This window comes from Salmo salar, chromosome ssa19 (assembly GCF_905237065.1).
Source record: "Salmo salar chromosome ssa19, Ssal_v3.1, whole genome shotgun sequence".
Lineage (NCBI taxonomy): Eukaryota > Metazoa > Chordata > Actinopteri > Salmoniformes > Salmonidae > Salmo > Salmo salar.
The window spans coordinates 31343616-31362506 of record NC_059460.1 but is presented as its reverse complement, the minus strand read 5'-3'; the positions used below and the strand labels follow the sequence as shown (position 1 = coordinate 31362506).

Below are 18891 nucleotides of genomic sequence, written 5' to 3'. Positions count from 1 at the left end.
CATCCAAGTGATAAAATAAACATATTAGTACACCACAGAGCACATTCAATATCTGCATAAGTACGTAATTACTAGGCGTTATTAAGGATTTCGCTAGTTAAAAGTCCTGTGTATCTTGAGGTGTACTTACTTGAAATTATTGTGTACCTACAAAGTACATTACCCATTCTGACAATCTAACGTCAGCTTCTGAAAGCGTCATCCAAGTGAGAAAGTGAACACACTAATACACCATAGAGTACATATCAGTAATATCATCATAAGTACAAGGTTGCCGTAAGTTACACAGGATTTAAAGTGTAGTTTTATAGTTAACTATGAGCAATTTCTATATAATTACTTATTATAAACTGGGTGGTTCGAGCCCTGAATGCTGATTGGCTGACCGCCGTGGTACGACAAAACATTTATTTTTACTGCACTAATTACGTTGGTAACTATTTTATAATAGCAATAAGGCACTTCAGGGGTTTGTGGTATATTGGCCATATACCACACCTCCTCAGGCCTTACTGCTTAATTACCAAGTGAAAATACCTACAAACAAAACATGAGCTTCTACCTTAGTCAACTTTAATGCAAAACGTAAATTTCTTAGATTCATAATTAGATTAAACAAAGATATAGGCCTACTAAATACCATAAAAATAACTATTCTAGTGGTGAGTCAAATATGTAGCCTAAATAGTATGGTGAATAACCTAGATCAGTGGTTCTCAATCCTGGTCCTGGGGAACCAAAGGGGTGTACATTTTTGTTTTTTCCTTAGTGCTACACACCTGATTCAAACCGTCAACTTATCAGGCTTTGATTATTTGAATCCAGTGTCTAGTGCTAGGGCAAAAACTAAAACGTGCACCCCTTTGGGTCCCTAGGACCAGGATTAAGAACTTTCAGGTGTAAAAATATGCTTAACAAGTCACATAATAAGTTGCATGGACTCACTCTGTGTGCAATAATAGTGTTTAACATGATTTTTTATGACTACCTCATCTCTGTACCCCACACATACAATTATAAGGTCCCTCAGTCGAGCAGTGAATTTCAAACATATTCAACCACAAAGACCAGGGGAGGTTTTCCAATGCCTCTCAAAGAAGGGCACCGATGGGTAGATGAGTAAATAAAAATAGACATTGAATACCCCTTTGAGCATGGGTAAGTTATTAATTACACTTTGGATGTTGGTATCAATACAGCCAGTCACTGCCAAGATACAGGCGTACTTCTTAACTCAGTTGCCGGAGAGGAAGAAAACCATAGTTTTGGGGGGGAATAAAAAGAAACAGAATAGAGCAAAGTAAAAACAAAATCCTAGAGGAAAACCTGGTTCAGTCTGCTTTCCAACCAACAATGGGGGACAAATTCACTTTTCAGCAGGACAATAACCTAAAACACAAGGCTAAATATACACTGGAGTTGCTTACCAAGACGACAGTGAATATTCCTGAGTGGCCTAGTTACAGTTTTGACTTAAATTGGCTTGAAAGTCTATGGCAAGACTTGAAAATAGCTGTCTAGCAATGGTCAACAACCAAATTGACTGAGCTTGAAGAATTTTTTAAAGAATAATGTGCAAATATTGTGCAATTCAGGTGTGCAAAGCTCTTAGAGACTTACCCAGAAAGGTAATTCTAACATGTATTGACTCAGGGGTAATGAATACTTATGTAAATTAGATATTACTGTATTTCATTTAAATATATTTGCAACATTTTCTTAAAAGATGTTTTCATGTTTTTAGAAAACATCTAATCTGTTGCGCAGATGGACAGATCTTGACACGATGCCTTTATCCTGGGACACTTAAATAATTGCACCAATCCATCCCATCCGAAAGGGAGAATGTTCCTCAACAGTGAAACCCTTGCAAGGTTACATGATGGATTAAGAGATTGTCTTGTGACCATTTTAAGTGCATTTATAAACCATTCTTCAACCAAGCTTAATAGGCTTACAATTTGGCAAGCACAAATGACTAGCTCACAATTTTAATCATAACTGTTTATTAATGTGTCCAAAAAAGTGATGGTTAAAGTAATTGACCTACTATCAAATGCACAAATACATGATTTAACAATTTAAAGTATTTATTTATGTGAACCTGTTTTTGCCATTGGGCCTAGACATCTGACTCCAGATCTTCATTACAGAGTTGTGTCAGTGAGGTGGTCGGTTTTCAATTGGCTAACACTTCGCGTGGTTTGTGCAGGCTGAAATATGTTGCTTTGGGATGCCATCGGAAACTTTAACATTTGTAACAAGCATGATAACAAACATTCGTTGTTACACCCCTGTAAATGCAGACTGCAATGTAACAATAAATTATTACAATAATTACAATACGTGTTAGTGTAATTACATATGTAATTACCAATGACATACACTACCGGTCAAAAGTTTTATAACACCTACTCATTCAAGGGTTTTTCTTTATTTTTACTATTTTCTACAGTGTAGAAAATAGTGAAGACATAAAAACTACGAAATAACACATATGGAATCATGTAGTAACCAAAAAATAAATATATATTTTATGTTTCAGATTCTTCAAATAGCCACCCTTTGCCTTGATGACAGCTTTGCACACTCTTGGCATTCTCTCAACCAGCTTCATGAGGTAGTCACCTGGAATTCATTTCAATTAACAGATGTGTAAATTTGTTGAATTTCTTTCCTTCTTAATGTGTTTGAGCCAATCAGTTGTGTTGTGACAAGGTAGGGGTGGTATACAGAAGATAGCCCTATTTGGTAAAAGACCAAGTCCATATTATGGCAAGAACAGAGAATCGACAGTCCATCATTACTTTAAGACATGAAAGTCAGTCAATACGGAACATTTCAAGAACTTTGAAAGTTTTTTCAAGTGCAGTCGTAAAAACCATCAAGCACTATGATGAAACTGGCTCCCAAGAGGACCGCCACAGGAATGGAAGTTACCTCTGCTGCAGAGGATAAATTCATTAGAGTTACCATCCTCAGAAATTGCAGCCCAAATAAATGCTTCACAGAGTTCAAGTAACAAATACATCTCAACATCAACTGTTCAGAGGAGACTGTGTGAATCAGGCCTTCATGGTCGAATTGCTGCAAAGAAACCATTACTAAAGGACACCAATAAGAAGAAGAGACTTGTTTGGGCCAAGAAACACGAGCAATTGACATTAGACCAGTGGAAATTTGTCCTTTGGTCTGGAGTCCAAATTGGAGATTTTTGGTTCCAACCGAAAAGCAGCCAACAAGTACTCAGCATATGTGGGAACTCTTTCAAGATGGTTGGAAAAGCATTCCAGGTGAAGCTGGTTGAGAGAATGCTAAGAGTGTGCAAAGCTGTCATCAAGGCAAGGGTGGCTATTTGAAGAATCTCAAATATAAAAAAAGTAATCTTTTTTTGGTTATTACATGATTCCATAGTTTTGATTATTCTACAATGTAGAAAATAGTAAAAATAAAGAAAACCCTTGAATGAGTAGGCATTCTAAAACGTTTCACCGGTAGTGTATATACACTAAATAGGGGGCGCTGTGTTGAAGCCACTGTGCCTCCATCTTGGCACTCCCCCGCCATTGTAAAACACATTTTGGAAGCTATAGAAATGAATTTATTAATGACTATATTCATTTTTGACACTTTTTTTTGTATTACAGACACCTTAATGAATACTTAAATTATATTATGTCATGAATACAGTACTTTTACATTTTATTATGTGAGCTAAAAATTTAAAATAATATCTTAAAACATTGTCCATAAAGTCAAATCAAATGTAGATGATTAATGTTACTGTCCCCACTACAAAAATACATACACAATCCAGGGTTTATATACGTCACTGGTAATTACAATGTAAAAAGGACCCCTTAAAATGAAGTGTTACCCACAATATTTCTACATTTTCTTATATATACACATTTAAAAGCCAATTGAGGAGAAGATATGACAATATTTTTGGACAAACCTGAAGGTAATACATCTATTTTTATGTTTGTGAATAGGCACTGGCTTGTGGTCTGAAGTGCATGACTGTTGGTGTAGAATTTAAATGCAATTCTTACTGATGATCAGAAGGGGGCAACAAAAGCACAGACTATTCAATTATCCATAATTCAATGTGTAAGATTTGAGGCTACATGGAGGTTGGTACAGATAATCAGTGAGGTCCAACAGAAGTTGCATTTCCTTTTTAATGTGTGTGTAATTTATCCTCTTTAAAATAAAATAGATTTTGACCCAATATGTTGGAACAAGATTTGATTTGAGAGTACAGAAGCTCTCAATCTGATAGCCTGAGGTTTAGACAGATTGTTTAGTGATTTAATCCCATTACAAGGACAGTGACTTTATTAGTAATGCTTAATAATGCAGTAATTCTTACTAATGTAGTTTGTCTTATGCAGAAATGGCAGTGACGTTCGCAGTCAATGGATCATTCTCTCGTTTACTTGTTTGTCGTGGTGGGTTGATGACTTTAAATCCAACAAACCTATGGAAGATCGGTTCACATCCATCTGAGTCTGTGTTTCATTGTATCCAAACCAGCACACATGCAAGACAGAAGACTTGAAATGTAATTTCCTTTTTTTATTAAAACCATACAAACATTTGTGGTCAGTTATAAAAGAGCAAAGTGGCTCTTCACCACTCAGAGCCAAATCTGCCTGGTCTGGGAATCCCTGCTTTAAGAGTCATTTCTTTATTGACCCCTCTGCCTCATCCTCATATCTGAGCTAAACCTACAGAAAGAGTAATGTATTTACAGGTATAAAAAAAAGGCAATAGTAAAAATAAAAAAAATTAATAAAAAAGATTAACAAAATTACAGTTAATGCATTTCACACATTTCAATCTTTTTGATAATCTGTTTTTAAATATAAATGTTTGTGAATTTTACAAGTCTCACAAGACACTTAACATGTGTATCTTTTCAGAATTAACAATGGAAGATTGGCAGTGATCTTTTTATTTTCCGACAGGCAGGTTTTATTAAGGCACATACCTCATGGGCATTCCCTCTGGTCCTTTCACGAGGGAATGAGTTCTTACCTCTTCCAAAACAAAACATCGATGCACAGCTACAAAAAGACAAAAAGTACCAAAAAACATCAAAACTATTCTGTACCTCATTTTGCCACTGAAGATTAAGGAAACTATTTAAAATACTGTACACTGTCATGTGGGATTGCAAGGTGATACTAACACTGTTGAAAGGGTCACTGCACTCCATAGTGGCAGGACATATTGTACTCTTTTGGAGAATAGAATATGGATGATCCACTATAAATGTCTATCAGACAAAAAAAGGATCACATTTCTAAAATGGTCGAATACAATGGTGGATAAAAAAACAGAAAACAAATGGTACCCTTTTTTTAAATCAGTGAACCATGTGCTACGCTTAGAATTAATGGATGATCTGTTGCATAAAAAAAGTAAAAAGAATGTCCCATACTGTCCGTAAATGCTTGTTTTCTACAGAAAGCACCTCAAAACAAAAATCGGATTTTCACAAAGAAAATATGAAAAAAACACATTGTTATATATACACCTGTGAGTACCATGACAGACATTGTAAATCAAGCCATTGGCGTACGAACTAAAGGGCTACGTTTTGGCGCTTGTGAATTCAAAGACTTTGAAGTGTGGTCCTTTAAACATGGACACAACACAATATTATTGTAATACTCTGTCAAACACACCCACTTGGTAAGACTTGGTAGAAGCACTGAAACACTAACATTTACATATTCGCAAAAGTAACATACTAACAAAATTTGAATCTTTCTATAACAAGTAAATATAGAAAGATAACAACCAGGGGCCTTTTCAGCTAATATTTGACCTTTGACCCTCTTATGACCTGATGACATAAGGATTTATATGAGGCAATTGTTGGACCATAATGGTAAATGGTACATCCAATAGGATTAGATACTTAGCACGTGGGCTAGTCTACGTACTTATGAAGACAGTGTTTATGTTTGACCTTGTATACAACATGCATTTATACCAACAGTGTACAGCAAAAAAAACAGCGACTGTACACAGAATAATGTTTCAAAGGGACAAGACCAGAGATGCCATCAGAGGCCTCACTTGCTCACCATCATATAGTAATACAAAGGGAAGGGCTTCCAAAAATAGCCTTCATTACAGAAATTGAATATACCTATATATAATTTTTGATACATTCCCCGCCTCAGAAGAGAGGGCATGACACTTTTACAAAATAAATCTGTTTGGCAACAAATCTGTTTCGGGAAACACTTTAGGTAAGTATAATAAACTGTGATAATTTGTCGCGTTGCCATCTTTTTTCCTCTTTCAGTTCTTTACATGCATCAGGTTTTTCCTCTATTTCCTTTTAGACAGGGGAGGGAGGGATAGAGTGAAGGAAGGACGGACTTAAGTTACTGCATGATGGCCAGGAACTTGCTCTCCTCGGCGAGGGTGGTGAGGAAGGAGCTCATGTCCCCGATGGCCATGTTACTGAGGTTGGAAGGCACCATGCCCGCGGTGCTGTGGAAGGTGGCGGAGGCCCGGGGAGTGGTGAGGCGGGACGAGGTCCGGGACAGGCCTTGGAAGATGGAGGGGCTGATCACCCCCGATACCAGACTACCCTGGTCGTAGCCCAGCCCCACATTATCCAGCATGGCGCCAAAGTCCAGCACCACCACGTCATCTAGCACGTTGGCTGAGCCTCCCACGCCACTGTCCACCGTACTGGTCACCTGGTCGGCACCCGGAGATAGTAGACAGGCCGGGACCGAGGAGTCTACGCCTAGACCCACCTGCTCGGTCATGGTTTCCAGCAGACACTGCTCCTCCAGGGGAGGGAAGGACGAGGCCTTGGTCTCCACCGGGTCAAAGCACACAACCTGGTTGCTGAAGCCCTGGTCCAGGTAGCCCTGGTCAGGAACCTCCAGCTTCAGCCCGGACACCTGTCGGGCCAGGGAGCAGTGGCTGCCTTGGTTGCTCAGACTCTGCTGCTGCTGGGAAATGTTCTGATGGGTAAGGTTGACATGGCTACCATTGGTGGTGCTCGGTTGGAGATTCGGGTATTGCTGTGGTCTGGCCGGGTGCCTGCTGTTGGCCTGCTGTAGGCGGGGGGCGGCGGCGGCCAGGAGTTGGCCGTGGAGTGCCGGGGAGAGGCTGTCCATGGAGGCCCGGCTGAGGAGCAGGTTTTCTCCGATCTGCCTGGAGGTTCTGTGGTTCTGGGTCTGGTTATGATACTTCTGCTGGCCGTAGCCCTGGGGCAGAGGCCCCAGGGTGATCTGGGAGAAGTCAGGGCGGCCAAAGGTGTGTGTGGGGTTGTGGTCGTTCCCTCTCATTTCCATGCAGGAGTGGGTGGTCTCCTCTAACTTTATCCCGCCATTGACTCTGCATGGAGGCTGACATTGGGACTGGGCTGGCTGGGCACAGCGTTGGTTCTGGAACTCTCTGGCGAATGGTTGTTGCGGCTGCACCACCATGTTCCCAAACCTCCCTAATGGCGAACCGGCAGCCAGACCTTGGTGCTGCTCTGTGGCGGTCCATCGACTACACCTCTGCTGGGACTGGGCCTGGGGCTGTCTCTGTGGAGACCTCTCAGCGCTCCCTGAGCTCACCTCATTCCACTGGATGGGCATGCCGTCTTTACTAGGGCTCTCTCTCTTAAGTCCCTGCCGCTGTTGGTGCTGCTGGGGGCTGTGGAAGCACTGGTTCAGCCCTGGGCCCTGGTCCTGTAACTCCCCCCCAGGGAGATGGCCATTGTCCCCAGCCACATGGTTCTCCAGGTGGTTGTTGTAGGAGCCTGCCTTGTCCTGTGAGCGGAGGTACTGCACCATGTCGTCAGGCAGCATGTCCTCATCCCCCAGCAGCAGGGCTCCCTCTTCCTCCATGGCCAGGGCCTCCAGGGCCGTGTTCTCCATGATGCTGGGGGGGCAGGGCGAGGAGAGCAGGCCCCCTCTCTGTAGGTTCACCTCGGAGCGCGTGTAGTTCTGCAGACTGAAGCTGCGGCCCTTCGCCGTGGGGTGCTGGAGGCCTGAAAGAGGGGGCAGAGGGTGTATGTTGTTGAGGCTGCTGAAGCACTGGACCTGGGGCAGCCCAAAGAACTCCGGTGCTTGCTGAGGGTGGGTCCGCACGGGGTCGCTGGCCCTCCGGTCCGGGCCGTTCCCTGGGCCCTCGCCGGGGTAGAAGCCCCTCCGCCAGTAGTCTCGGTAGCCACCGTGGCCCCCGTACCTGTTGGTGGTGCTGCCGTCGCTGCAGCGGCGCGACCTGACCAGCTGGGGCATCGCATAGTTGCCTCCAGCGCCGTCCTGGACGTCGCCCATCATGGCCATGCGGGTCTTCAGACTCATGCACTCCATGTTGGGCAGCGGTGTTGGGGGTGGGCCGCCCGTGGCAGCAGCGTACTTGGCCTTCAGGTAGTAGTGCTGCGCAGGCGTGAGGTTGAGCATCCCCTTGGTCCCTCCCCCAACACCCGCCCACCCTCCACCCACAAACACCCCTCCTCCTCCACCACCTCCCCCGCACTGGCTGGCCTCGCTGGAGCGGCGTGAGGCGTCGGTAGAGATGGGGTCGTAGGAGTCGGTGGAGCTGAGGTTGTGGTGGCGGTAGTGGTGACTAGGGGTGTTGGCTGCCTCGCTCTGGGACAACTGGCTGGAGCGCCGCGACGAGAAGCACGGCGAGATACCCGAGGAGCGCCGGCTGCTGCTCAGGTATGCCGAGCTGGTGGCGCTGCCACAGCTGTCCCGCCGGTCCCCGCGCTCAATGCTGTGGAGCAAGCTGAGCACCGTAAGTTCTGTGCTGCCCAGCTCGGGACGAGGAGGAGGCTTCGGCTGGGATAACCTGCCCAGGTATGGATCTGATGAGGGCGAGAGAGAGGGAGGGGGAGAGAGGGGAGGAGAAAGATAGGGGAGGGAGAGAGAGAGGGGAGACAGAGAAAGAGAAGAAGGAGGGGTAGTGGAGGTGTATGAGGGGGGAGAAAGAAAAAAAGAGGGCGAGAGGGAGAGCAGGGATAGAGAGAAAGATGAGCACAATATAAGTGAAGAGATCCCTCAGACAGATGCAACCTTCTCACAAATACAACTGGCACCGTTTGGCCATGAAATTCTATTACATGCTTTAATCACTGATATGATATATGGCGTGATACGATATGGGTTTGAAAATGATTTCCAGCGGAACAGAGAATTTAAAGAATTTTTTACGCCCGTGTATTCAAGTCCGATCTGCCAGGGGGAAATTCCAAGTAATCAAACTGAGATCTGCTGAGACATTTGGAGTTATTTTCACAACCCAATACTAGTGTCAATATTATTTTACATATCTAGTCGCCTTTACAGCGTCCAGGGACGTTTAATATCGATATTGAATGCCCATGGAGTACAGCATGTAAAACACACTCCACTCCCTTACTAAGTCCCTGTAATGAAACACTATTATTCTTTGTGTATAGCCTCAGAGGATCCAGATAGGGTGGTGGATATGAGCATGGTGGGTCCTTACCCTTCCCCAGGATGGCGGGCAGCGTGGCAGGTCCCTTGGGTGGCGGTGTGGGTGACAGGGGGACCTGCCTGGGCATGGGGGCTCCTCCTCCATTCACCTGCTTCAGCCTCTCCATCTTCATGTGCTCCATCCATCTCATGGGTCGGCCCACACTTCTCCTCGCCTGCAGCGCCAACGTAGCCGCTGTGGCTGTGGACACAGTGGAGTCCATGATGGGGGCACCACAGCCCCCTTCTAACTCCTCCAACACCTTCTCCTCCTCATCCTCCAGCTCCTCGTACTCTCCCAGTCCCTCGCCCAGTCCTAGTCCCACCCCTCCCCTCACAGCAAGCTGGACTCCACGGCTGGGATAGGCGCTGATGGGGGACTGGTCACTGCTGCATGTAGACTGACCGCCAGGGCTTGGCTGAGACGTCTGCCGGGGGGAGTATCAAGTAAGAGATGAAAACAGGTGGATAGGGAGGTGAAAAGAAAAGACGGGAGGGGAAGAATAGGAGGGCTCAATTATTATGGGACACATTAAAGGGATTTTTATTTCTCTGTTTCCAGTATGAAGGAAGTTAGAGGTAGTTTCGTTAACGCTGCAACTTCCTCCACGCAGAGACATATAAATGGTATCCACGAGTTCTTCTGACTCTGGGAAAGAAGATAAAGGGCCTCCTTGCCAAAATCCCGAAGTATCACTTTAAGGACCATTTTATTTTATTAAAGGTCTGAGCCATGTGATCAAAACGCACAATGACACCATGTGATGCAGCTGCCTGGGACATGCTTTCCACAGGAGTAAACAATAACACAATGATTGATCATATTAACGCATTCCGTCTGATCATGACCAAATACCACCTTCAAATCTACAGGCCACAGAACCATCGGAGGTTTGCATTCAACTGTCATTACAATATGTGTAAACACAGACAATCTTTCCCCCTTAGAGCCGTGGGTTTGTCCAATGTCTTTTCTTCTGTAAACCACGTGGACAAAGGATTATTTTCAGACTGACTAAGTAAGGGCTTACTCTGATTTATCTAAATGGAGTGAAGAGAAAAATTCTCTAGTTTTTGGCATCATACAAAATTGCAAAGCAAGAATTTGTAGTTTGAATGGGCCTAGTCTCATCTCATCTTGGTTCCACCCAATACATCTGGCTGCACAATAGAGCCCTGGGCATTGTTGGGCTTTCTACACATAAACATTATTGGAAAAGGTTGGAAATGCAGTTAGTTCTGCCCCAAGGCATTTAACTTGCTTTGAGCAAATGTTACTCTCCAAAATAAAGAAAATGATTATAATCAAGAGAATTTCTCAATCCCAAGTGGCGACGACCATGGAAAGCTTTGTAAAGATGACTAATGAGCCAAATTCTGATGCCACATGGAAAGAGGAGATAAGGAAAACGGCCAACAGGCTACTGAATGGGTATTACAAGGTGAGTGAGAGACATACGTTTTTTTTTTTTACAAATGCAACATGGCAACATGTAGGGACACCTATCTCACCTGATTACCCACTGTCCATAGAGAGAGAGAGGGAAGAGTAATGCATGGAAAATTGGACAGAAGAAAACATTAATTCGTTATAGGGTTATTTGTAAGTGGTTTGATTACACACAAAACACACGTACTGTACACAGGTTTAAGTGAGCATCACAGTACATTACACAGTTAGAGTTAAAGTTAAAATAGATGAAGCGTTGTTAGAAGCTACTGTATTAGGGTGACATTTCAGATAGAGCTGGGCTGTTACCCCCATAGAAATATAATTACTAGAATGGGCATCCACATTCAATTCTACGATCCGTGTTTGGTGGACCAGCGGGAGTAATTCTATTTCTATGGTTATCCCATTATGCATTGTTAGACCTCAGAGAGGGGCTCACCATGGGTTTCTCTGTCTTGATGGACTTGACCTGCAGACATTCGTCCTGTTTCGAGGTAGAGTGGTTGTACTCCCTTTGGTCTGCGTACCCTCCCAGCTGCCCTGGTGTTAGGCCCTGTCCATTCCCCCCCTCCTGGGGCGGGGGTCGTGGGTACGTGTCGCCGCGCTGCTTCTTGGTAACGTGCGCCTCGGGCCCGTGCACAGTCTTGACGTGCTTGCGTAGGGAGCTGGGGTCTGTGTAGCGCTTGGTACAGCCCGGGATCTTACACACGTAGGGTTTCTGGAACATAAAAATACATTATATTGTATTCTTTTGTTAGTATAGAACATTATATTAGTACACTGTTCTATTTAATTCAATGTTCTGGAAGGAGAGTAGATGGGGATGCTTCTGTTTCTAAATTTGTGCATTTGAGTCATTTAGCAGACGCTTTAATCCAGAGCGATTTACAGCAGTAATTAGGGTTAAGTGCCTTGCTCATGGGCACATTGACGGATTTTTCACCTAGTCAGCTCAGGGATTCTAACGAGACACCTTTCGGTTACTGTCCCAAAGTTCTTAATCACTAGGCTACCTGCCACTAAAGGCCTCCAGCATTGGACAGCATGCTGACATACATTCAGTGATGTAGGTAAATTACCTGTCGCTGAGCTGTGTGTGTGTGTGTGTGTGTGTTTGTGTGCACGCGTATGTTTCCCTGCATTTGCGTGAGTGCATACATGTACTGTATGTGTGTGCGCGTGAGTGAACATGTGTGTTTGTACCTCGTTGGAGTGTGTGCGGTTCTGGTGCTTGGCTCTGTCTGAGGCGTTGGAGAAGGCCTTGTTGCAGCCCTCGTGTTCACAGACGTACGGCTTTTCTCCAGTGTGGGAGCGCAGGTGGGTCTTCAGGTTCTCCAGGCGAGAGTAGGCCTTGGGACAGCCCTCAAACTGCACAGAAGAAGAAGAAGAATATACACACACATCAAACACAGCTCTGCGTCATTCTGGCAGACAACAATTACCACCAAAATATTACTGACCTATGCAGAAATGTGACAGATTGTTGATTAAATGTAACCGTTTAACAATGACTCTCTCTTTATGTGTTGTATGTGTCGAACTGCTTTGCTTTATCTTGGCCAGGTCGCAGTTGCAAATGAGAACTTGTTCTCAACTAGCCTACCTGGTTAAATAAAGGTGAAATACATTTTAAAAATGTATTCCTATATCTAAGGCCATGTATGTAAAGTCAACTTTGTGGGAATGTAGAGCTCTACTACCCGACCCGAGCCGGACAGGCCCCAACATTACACATCGGGTTAGGGCCCGGGTAGGGCCTGTTTTTTCATCATTTTCAATAACTAGGGTATGGGCAGGGCTCGGATATCACTAAATTGATCACTAACATTTTGAAGCTGAGCCATTTGCGCGTGCTCTGCTGTGCAGTACAGTAAAATCTGAGTATGATCATAACATGGCTTCAACCTCATCACAATAAGACAGGAGAGATTATTTCATAGAATATAATAATGTTCCTTGAGTTTTGTCGGAGTCTAGAGTGAAAAGTAACTGTCTCGTCATTGAGCAGAGTAGCCCAAGTCGAGCCATTTCTATGGATACTCAGAGACTCAGAGCATCATGAGCAGAGCGCATGCAGAGCAAGCTGCGAGCAGGGAGCGAGTGACAGAGAGGAGCAGCTAATGGATTTACTAAAGGAGGAAGTTATTTCTGATTTCAGGGAGGGCCGGCCTTAAATTAGGCCTGGGGAGGGTACGGCCTGAACGCCGCGGGCTTGGGTAGGGCTCGGGCTAAAAAGTCAGGCCCATGCAGGACTCGTGTTGTGGGAGTGTGCTTACGGTGCATCGGTGTGGTTTCTCCCCGGTGTGCCTGCGCATGTGGACCACCAGCATGTACTGGGCCTTGAAGGGTTTCTTCTCCCGTGAACACTCGTCCCAGCGACACACGAACTCCTTCTTCTCTCCGTGGATGTGGTCATTGTTAATGTGCTGAGAGAGGAAACGAGCAGAGGTCAATCACAGGTCAATCTGGATTTTGATTCAATTGATTCATCCATCATTGTTTTACCACTCATTTTCCCTCTCTCTCTCTACCGTTCCCATTGTTTCATATTCTCTCTCTCCATTTCCCTTTCTTCCATTTGTATTTAGTACTCCGAGGAATAAATGGGAGACTTGTGAGTCTCAGTGTCCGATCTGAACAGGCTTTTCAAATAAAACCCGTCACTTCAAATCACATGGGGCTCCTGCTGACAGATGTGCTGCCGTGGCAACTTCCAATCTGAGGCTTAGGGGGGGTGGGAGGAGGGGAGGGGAGAGGGAGGTGAGGGGATGGGGCATTTCAAAGCCTTTCAAATGCCATGGCTTTACAACTCCAGCAAAGCATTATTCAGTATCGAGTGAGCATGCATTCTTCCCTGATTTCTCTCTGTCACTCTCACTCCCTCTCTCTCTGCCTTGCACACTGACCAGAAAAAGGGGTACAAGTGGTGGCAGTGGACGGTTGAAGGGGGATGAGAGAGGGGTAAACAAAAAGAGAAGAAAAAAAAGGCAGACATGGAATCCTTGGGGAAGAAGTCAACATCTGGCCCTCTCACAAAGACAACAGTGTTAGTGTGGTGGCCTCTGAAGGGCCTTTCCGAGAACAATTTAAACCCAGGGAGACAGACACAATATCCTGAACAAAAGGAACCCGTCTTATTACATTCCTGAACAGAGATGGGGGAGAGAGACATTTGCCTTACGGGGAAAACAGAGAGAGAGAGAGAGAGGGGGAGGAACGGGAAAGTAAGACGGATAAATAGAGACATGACTTTGAGAGCTCTTAAATGTCTAGGAGAAACAAACGGTTGTTAGAGTATCTCTATATTTTAAAACCTCATTAGTGGAGGGAAATAGCAGAAGAGGAATTGAGAGGGTAATAGAATAATAATCATTTGGGGGGGCGGTTTATATTTGTCCTGTTACACACAAGTGTGTCGTGGAAATGTGTTTCTTGCATATCCCCTTGAGACACCCACAGGGAGTGGGGTCACAGCCAGGGTCACCATTGCACAGCACCCCTGGAGCAATTAGGGCACAGCGACTGATTTTTTACCCTAACTGTTCCGGTATTCAAACCAGCAACCTTTCGGTTACTGGCCCAACTCTCTAACCTCGAGGCTACCTGCCGCCCCAAGAAAAGTGTGTGTGTGTGTGTATCTGTGTGCCTGCATGCCTGTTTGAACTGCTAGTGCGCCACTGGCCGTGCACCTCCAGACATGACGGTCCCCAGACAACGGCAGAATTATCCCCAGCCAGGAGCCCCTCCCCCTGGCCAGTTAGTAACCCAACCCATTAGTCCAGTTTGGCCCTGACCAGGGCACCGTCACAGCCCTTTGTTCCCATCAGAAGAGGGGATGTACCCCCAAACAGACAGTATCCTATGAAGTCTGACCTTACTTCAAGAGAAAGACCCCCATGGGCCCTCAAGTCTCAGAACAATTGCACTTAACTAACCCTCTATGCAGTGGGAGCCAGGGGTGTCATACACCGCCCCTATGACAAAAGAAGTGCACTAAAACCGGCATCTCTTCGCCAGCCAAGTGCACTTTCCTGCCCTGCTCTGCTCTCACAACTACATCAATACGTTAGCCAATGCAATCGTTAATTTCTGTCTCCAATTGACTTTATGTATCAACAAAGGCCCTCCATTCAATTCAACCTGACACGTTTTAATTTTGGTGATAAAAATAAAATTCAGAGAGGAAACGATTGGGAAGGTAAGATCGAGGGCATTGGATGTTCGTTTCCCTCAGATTGATCTTCCCTTCCCCATCACAACACGGAAAACTGCTCCTAGCTCCTCTCTTCCTTTTTTCCCTTCCGCCTCTGTGAGGGAATTCCTGTGGCAAGCCATCAGTCTGCGCCTCGCCGTTCGATATCCCCTGAGTGATAGGAGTGCCCCGGTGTTGCTGTGCTATGCTGTTGGCACACGCTCCCCTGTCCCCCCTCGTCCCTCCCACCAGCCCGTACAAATGACCAGGGGCCGCTGACGGTCGTGATACATGGGCCCCGTGCTGACAGAGAGGGGCCCAAGCTAGAGATGACTCTAATGGTCATGATCTAATGGCAATTTGTAATGCATCAATATTCTCCATGCTGAGCGTAGGCAGGGTAGGCAGTGTTGGCCCCGGCGTAATGGACAAACAGGTTGTAATAGCAGTGTTGGCCCCGGCGTAATGGACAAACAGGTGGTGATAGCAGTGTTGGTGCCGCGTTAGCAGGTTATTCATTTTCACCCTGCCAGCTTATCGGCCAACATACTGTAAAAACGCTACCCAAATGGATTTAGGAGGGAGATGGGCAGAGGGAGACATGCGCTGGATGGGGACACAGAGGCTGGCTGGGATGAGCACAGAGTGCATACACACATGCACACCCTACAGTACACATGCGCTTACAGGTATAGACTGACATTCCAATAATACAGTGTATAACACAGTGATATAACACAGTGATATACAAACACACACAATTTGATGTGAACTATTTGTATAGGACATGTAGCTACTACATACTAAAGGAAATGTTTTTTAGATTACTCTACACTTTTATGGATTTACACCCACATATAATAGCTACACATGCACATAAATACACTTACACCAGATACACAGAATCTCATCAATACTTAGCTACTTTCCTCAATTTTGCCCGACTTCAAAATCCCTCTACAGTGTCCCCTTATCAAGCACTTTCTGGTATATACACCTCATACATTAGAATGCAGGCGTGCATGAGAAGAAGGCCTGTTTACAAGGCAATTTCACTAAGCTGTGGGACCCGCAACACCGTTTAGCTTTATCAAACAGAGCCTAATAAATCATATGCTCTTTTGTGATGTCAATTGCTGAAGCGCTTTGTGTAAAGAAAAAAAAAAGAGGGAAAAAGAGGCAAGGGAGGGAGGAAGATGAGGGGAAGGGGGGAGGGAGAGAGTGAGGGAGTGGAGAGTGGGGCTAGAATTTGTATGTGTAATTCAGCAGAGCCTTTTCATCTTTGAGTAAGATACTCCAGACAGATAAGGTGCCTAATCCTTCTCCTGATCAAAAAAATAATCTGCATTTTACCAATTAAAGGGCTGTGCCAGCAGGCAGGAGAGGGGGCCGCGTTCTGACTGAGCCCAACTTTATCTCCCCTCAACACCGAGGAGGCACCCAGGCCGCAAACACCGCCGTACAGCATGCTTGAATACTGGGGGAGCTAACGCTAACATCACGTAATCTCCATCTCCTTAGAACAAGGACATTACAGCTCCACCTGAGGAGATGACCCAGAATAGCACAGTGTCAAGGTGGGAGGGAGTGGAAGTTGACTGTGTGGATTGTGTGCACGTGCACACATATGTACACACACAAACACCCCGTCTCAGGGTCACCCCATTTGAGATCCTTTCTGTACTCCCCCATCTTAGTCTTTATAACATCTCTCCAAAGCCAGCCCAGTTCCAAACCCCCCCAAACATCTCAGACAGAGACATGAAATAATCCAGCACCAACGCCTTATCTTTAAAAGTGCTCCCTCGGAGAGGAGAGAAAATTAAAGAGATAGGGAGAGAGTGATGCCAAAAAAAGGTATTGGAGGTTGAGGGGGTGGAGGGAGGGAGGGTGATGTAGAGAGGCAGAGTTAAAATAAGTGATGGAGAGAGAGGGAAAAATTAATGAAATAAATACAGCAACCGAAAATTGACACCCGCCTCGCTTTTGCTGACTGGGAAGGCCAGATAAGTGAGCTAAAATGCGTAGATGCGATGTTTATCTTATCGGCGGCACCAAGAGCGCTTAAACGCGTATGATAAAGGAACGGCGCAGCATGTCATGGTGCGAGCGCGTTTGTAGAGTGTAAAAATATGCATCAGGAGCGAGGCAGGAGACGCTTTTGAACAAGGTAGAAAGCAATGAGGGTGGTGCACAGCGGCTTTTATTTCTAGAATTAGGCCATGCGAAAAACAAAAAAAGGGATTTCTTTGTCTTCAGCTACGTAACCATCACTTTTTTTAACACTTCAAATAGTTAATCATTTACCTCACTTGTTTCAAACAGCAGTTTCATTTAAAGTTTTTACCTCACTAATATCAAAGACTATCGACAATGAACAATCGATAGAAAACAACCCATAAATGTATCAGAACTGAAAACGATGTTGCATGAACACTACCAATCAAAACCAGACTGGAAGTACATTATAGTATTATATATTTTCTCAATTCAAGATGACAAGTTGAAAACAGGGGGGAGGGGATATCCCCGGCGTTGGAGAGGAGACAATGTGGTCCAAATACTGTACTTATCCTATTACTGAGGGGGGTGGGGGTTGAGGAAGGGGTGGGGAGATAACAGGGTTTTCTCTCCGCTCACTGAATTAGAGGCGAACAGATTTATTAGCATGTCTCTCCCCCTATCTGCATGCGTATGTAGAGGCGAACAGTTTTATTAGCATGTCCCTCCCCCTATCTGCATGGGCATATAAAATGAGTAATTAAAATACAACATTAAAAAAAGTAAGGGGAAAAGACAATGAGGATGTGTTGATTCTTTTCTTCATGGAGAATATCTTGTGTGAACAAGCTCTTTCCCAGTATGATGCCCCTCCCCATCTCCCAGCCAAACTCCCCCTGCCCCTGGAAACAGGGGCAAGAAGTTGTCAAGATCCTCAACCTTTGAGCAGAGCCCTTCAAACGCGGGAGGCAGCCCATTCCGCGCCGAGGATATCAATTATAGATACGGGTTACTGCTGCGGCTGCGGATTGCAATGTCAGACGCCGGGATAGACAGCCGTGGAGAGCTGGGGATCTTTCTGATGTGTCCTGATCAGAATCAGAATCACGTTTATTGTCCTACAAGAGGAAAATCTTGGCACAGCTCACACATGAAATGGTGAGCTGTGTGAGCTCAGCTCCAGCTGTCATGTATTAAACATGAGGGTGAAGTAAAATCTCACCTCACAGTGGGCCAAGTGGTAAGTAGCACACAGCAGTCACAGGGGAGACCAGTCCAACGACAGCAGCAGAAGCCGTAGTAATAGTATCAGTGTAAGTGGCGTCCGTAGTTCTTATGATACAGTATTACTGTAATATCATTAATAGTTGGGTTAAGAATAGGCCCTCAGGCTCTACCAGATGAGAGTCATCCATCTCCTGGGTAGTGTGAGGAGTTGTATGACAGAAGGGGGGGGGAGTATATTACAGCCAGTACGGTACAGACTTGTATACAGTATGGAAGAGTGTAAGGCTTAAGGCCTGATTGTGCAGGGCTCGTAGGTCGAGTCGGTGCCGGCCAAATCAGCCCAACAGCGACGTGCTCGGCAGCCTTTGAGCCCATTAACCATCGTCCCTGAAACCAATCTGGAATCCGGCAGGGGCATTACTCAACGCCTGTAGGCTGCAGCACACTCTGTACTGAACGCTGAACATGGTGATATACAGAAGAGACTGCTGTACCAAAGTGTTAGGACTGTACCAGAGAGAGGGTGTTAGGGCAGGAGCCAGGCG

General features: G+C 45.2%; 1 protein-coding gene across 7 annotated transcripts in view; it reads right to left on the bottom strand.

Moving 5' to 3' along the window:
• Positions 1-4566: 4566 nt before the first annotated feature.
• Positions 4567-18891, bottom strand: part of LOC106578655 (transcriptional activator GLI3) — a 196708-nt gene continuing 182383 nt past the window's right edge. For all 7 annotated transcript variants that reach the window (XM_045702217.1, XM_045702216.1, XM_045702220.1 and 4 more), the window contains 5 exons: positions 13203-13352; positions 12130-12294; positions 11366-11644; positions 9487-9901; positions 4567-8842 (listed from right to left, as the gene is read on the bottom strand). In XM_045702217.1, the coding sequence (XP_045558173.1) occupies positions 6408-8842; positions 9487-9901; positions 11366-11644; positions 12130-12294; positions 13203-13352 (3444 nt within the window). In that variant the 3' untranslated portion in view covers positions 4567-6407. The remainder of the gene's footprint in view (positions 8843-9486; positions 9902-11365; positions 11645-12129; positions 12295-13202; positions 13353-18891) is intronic.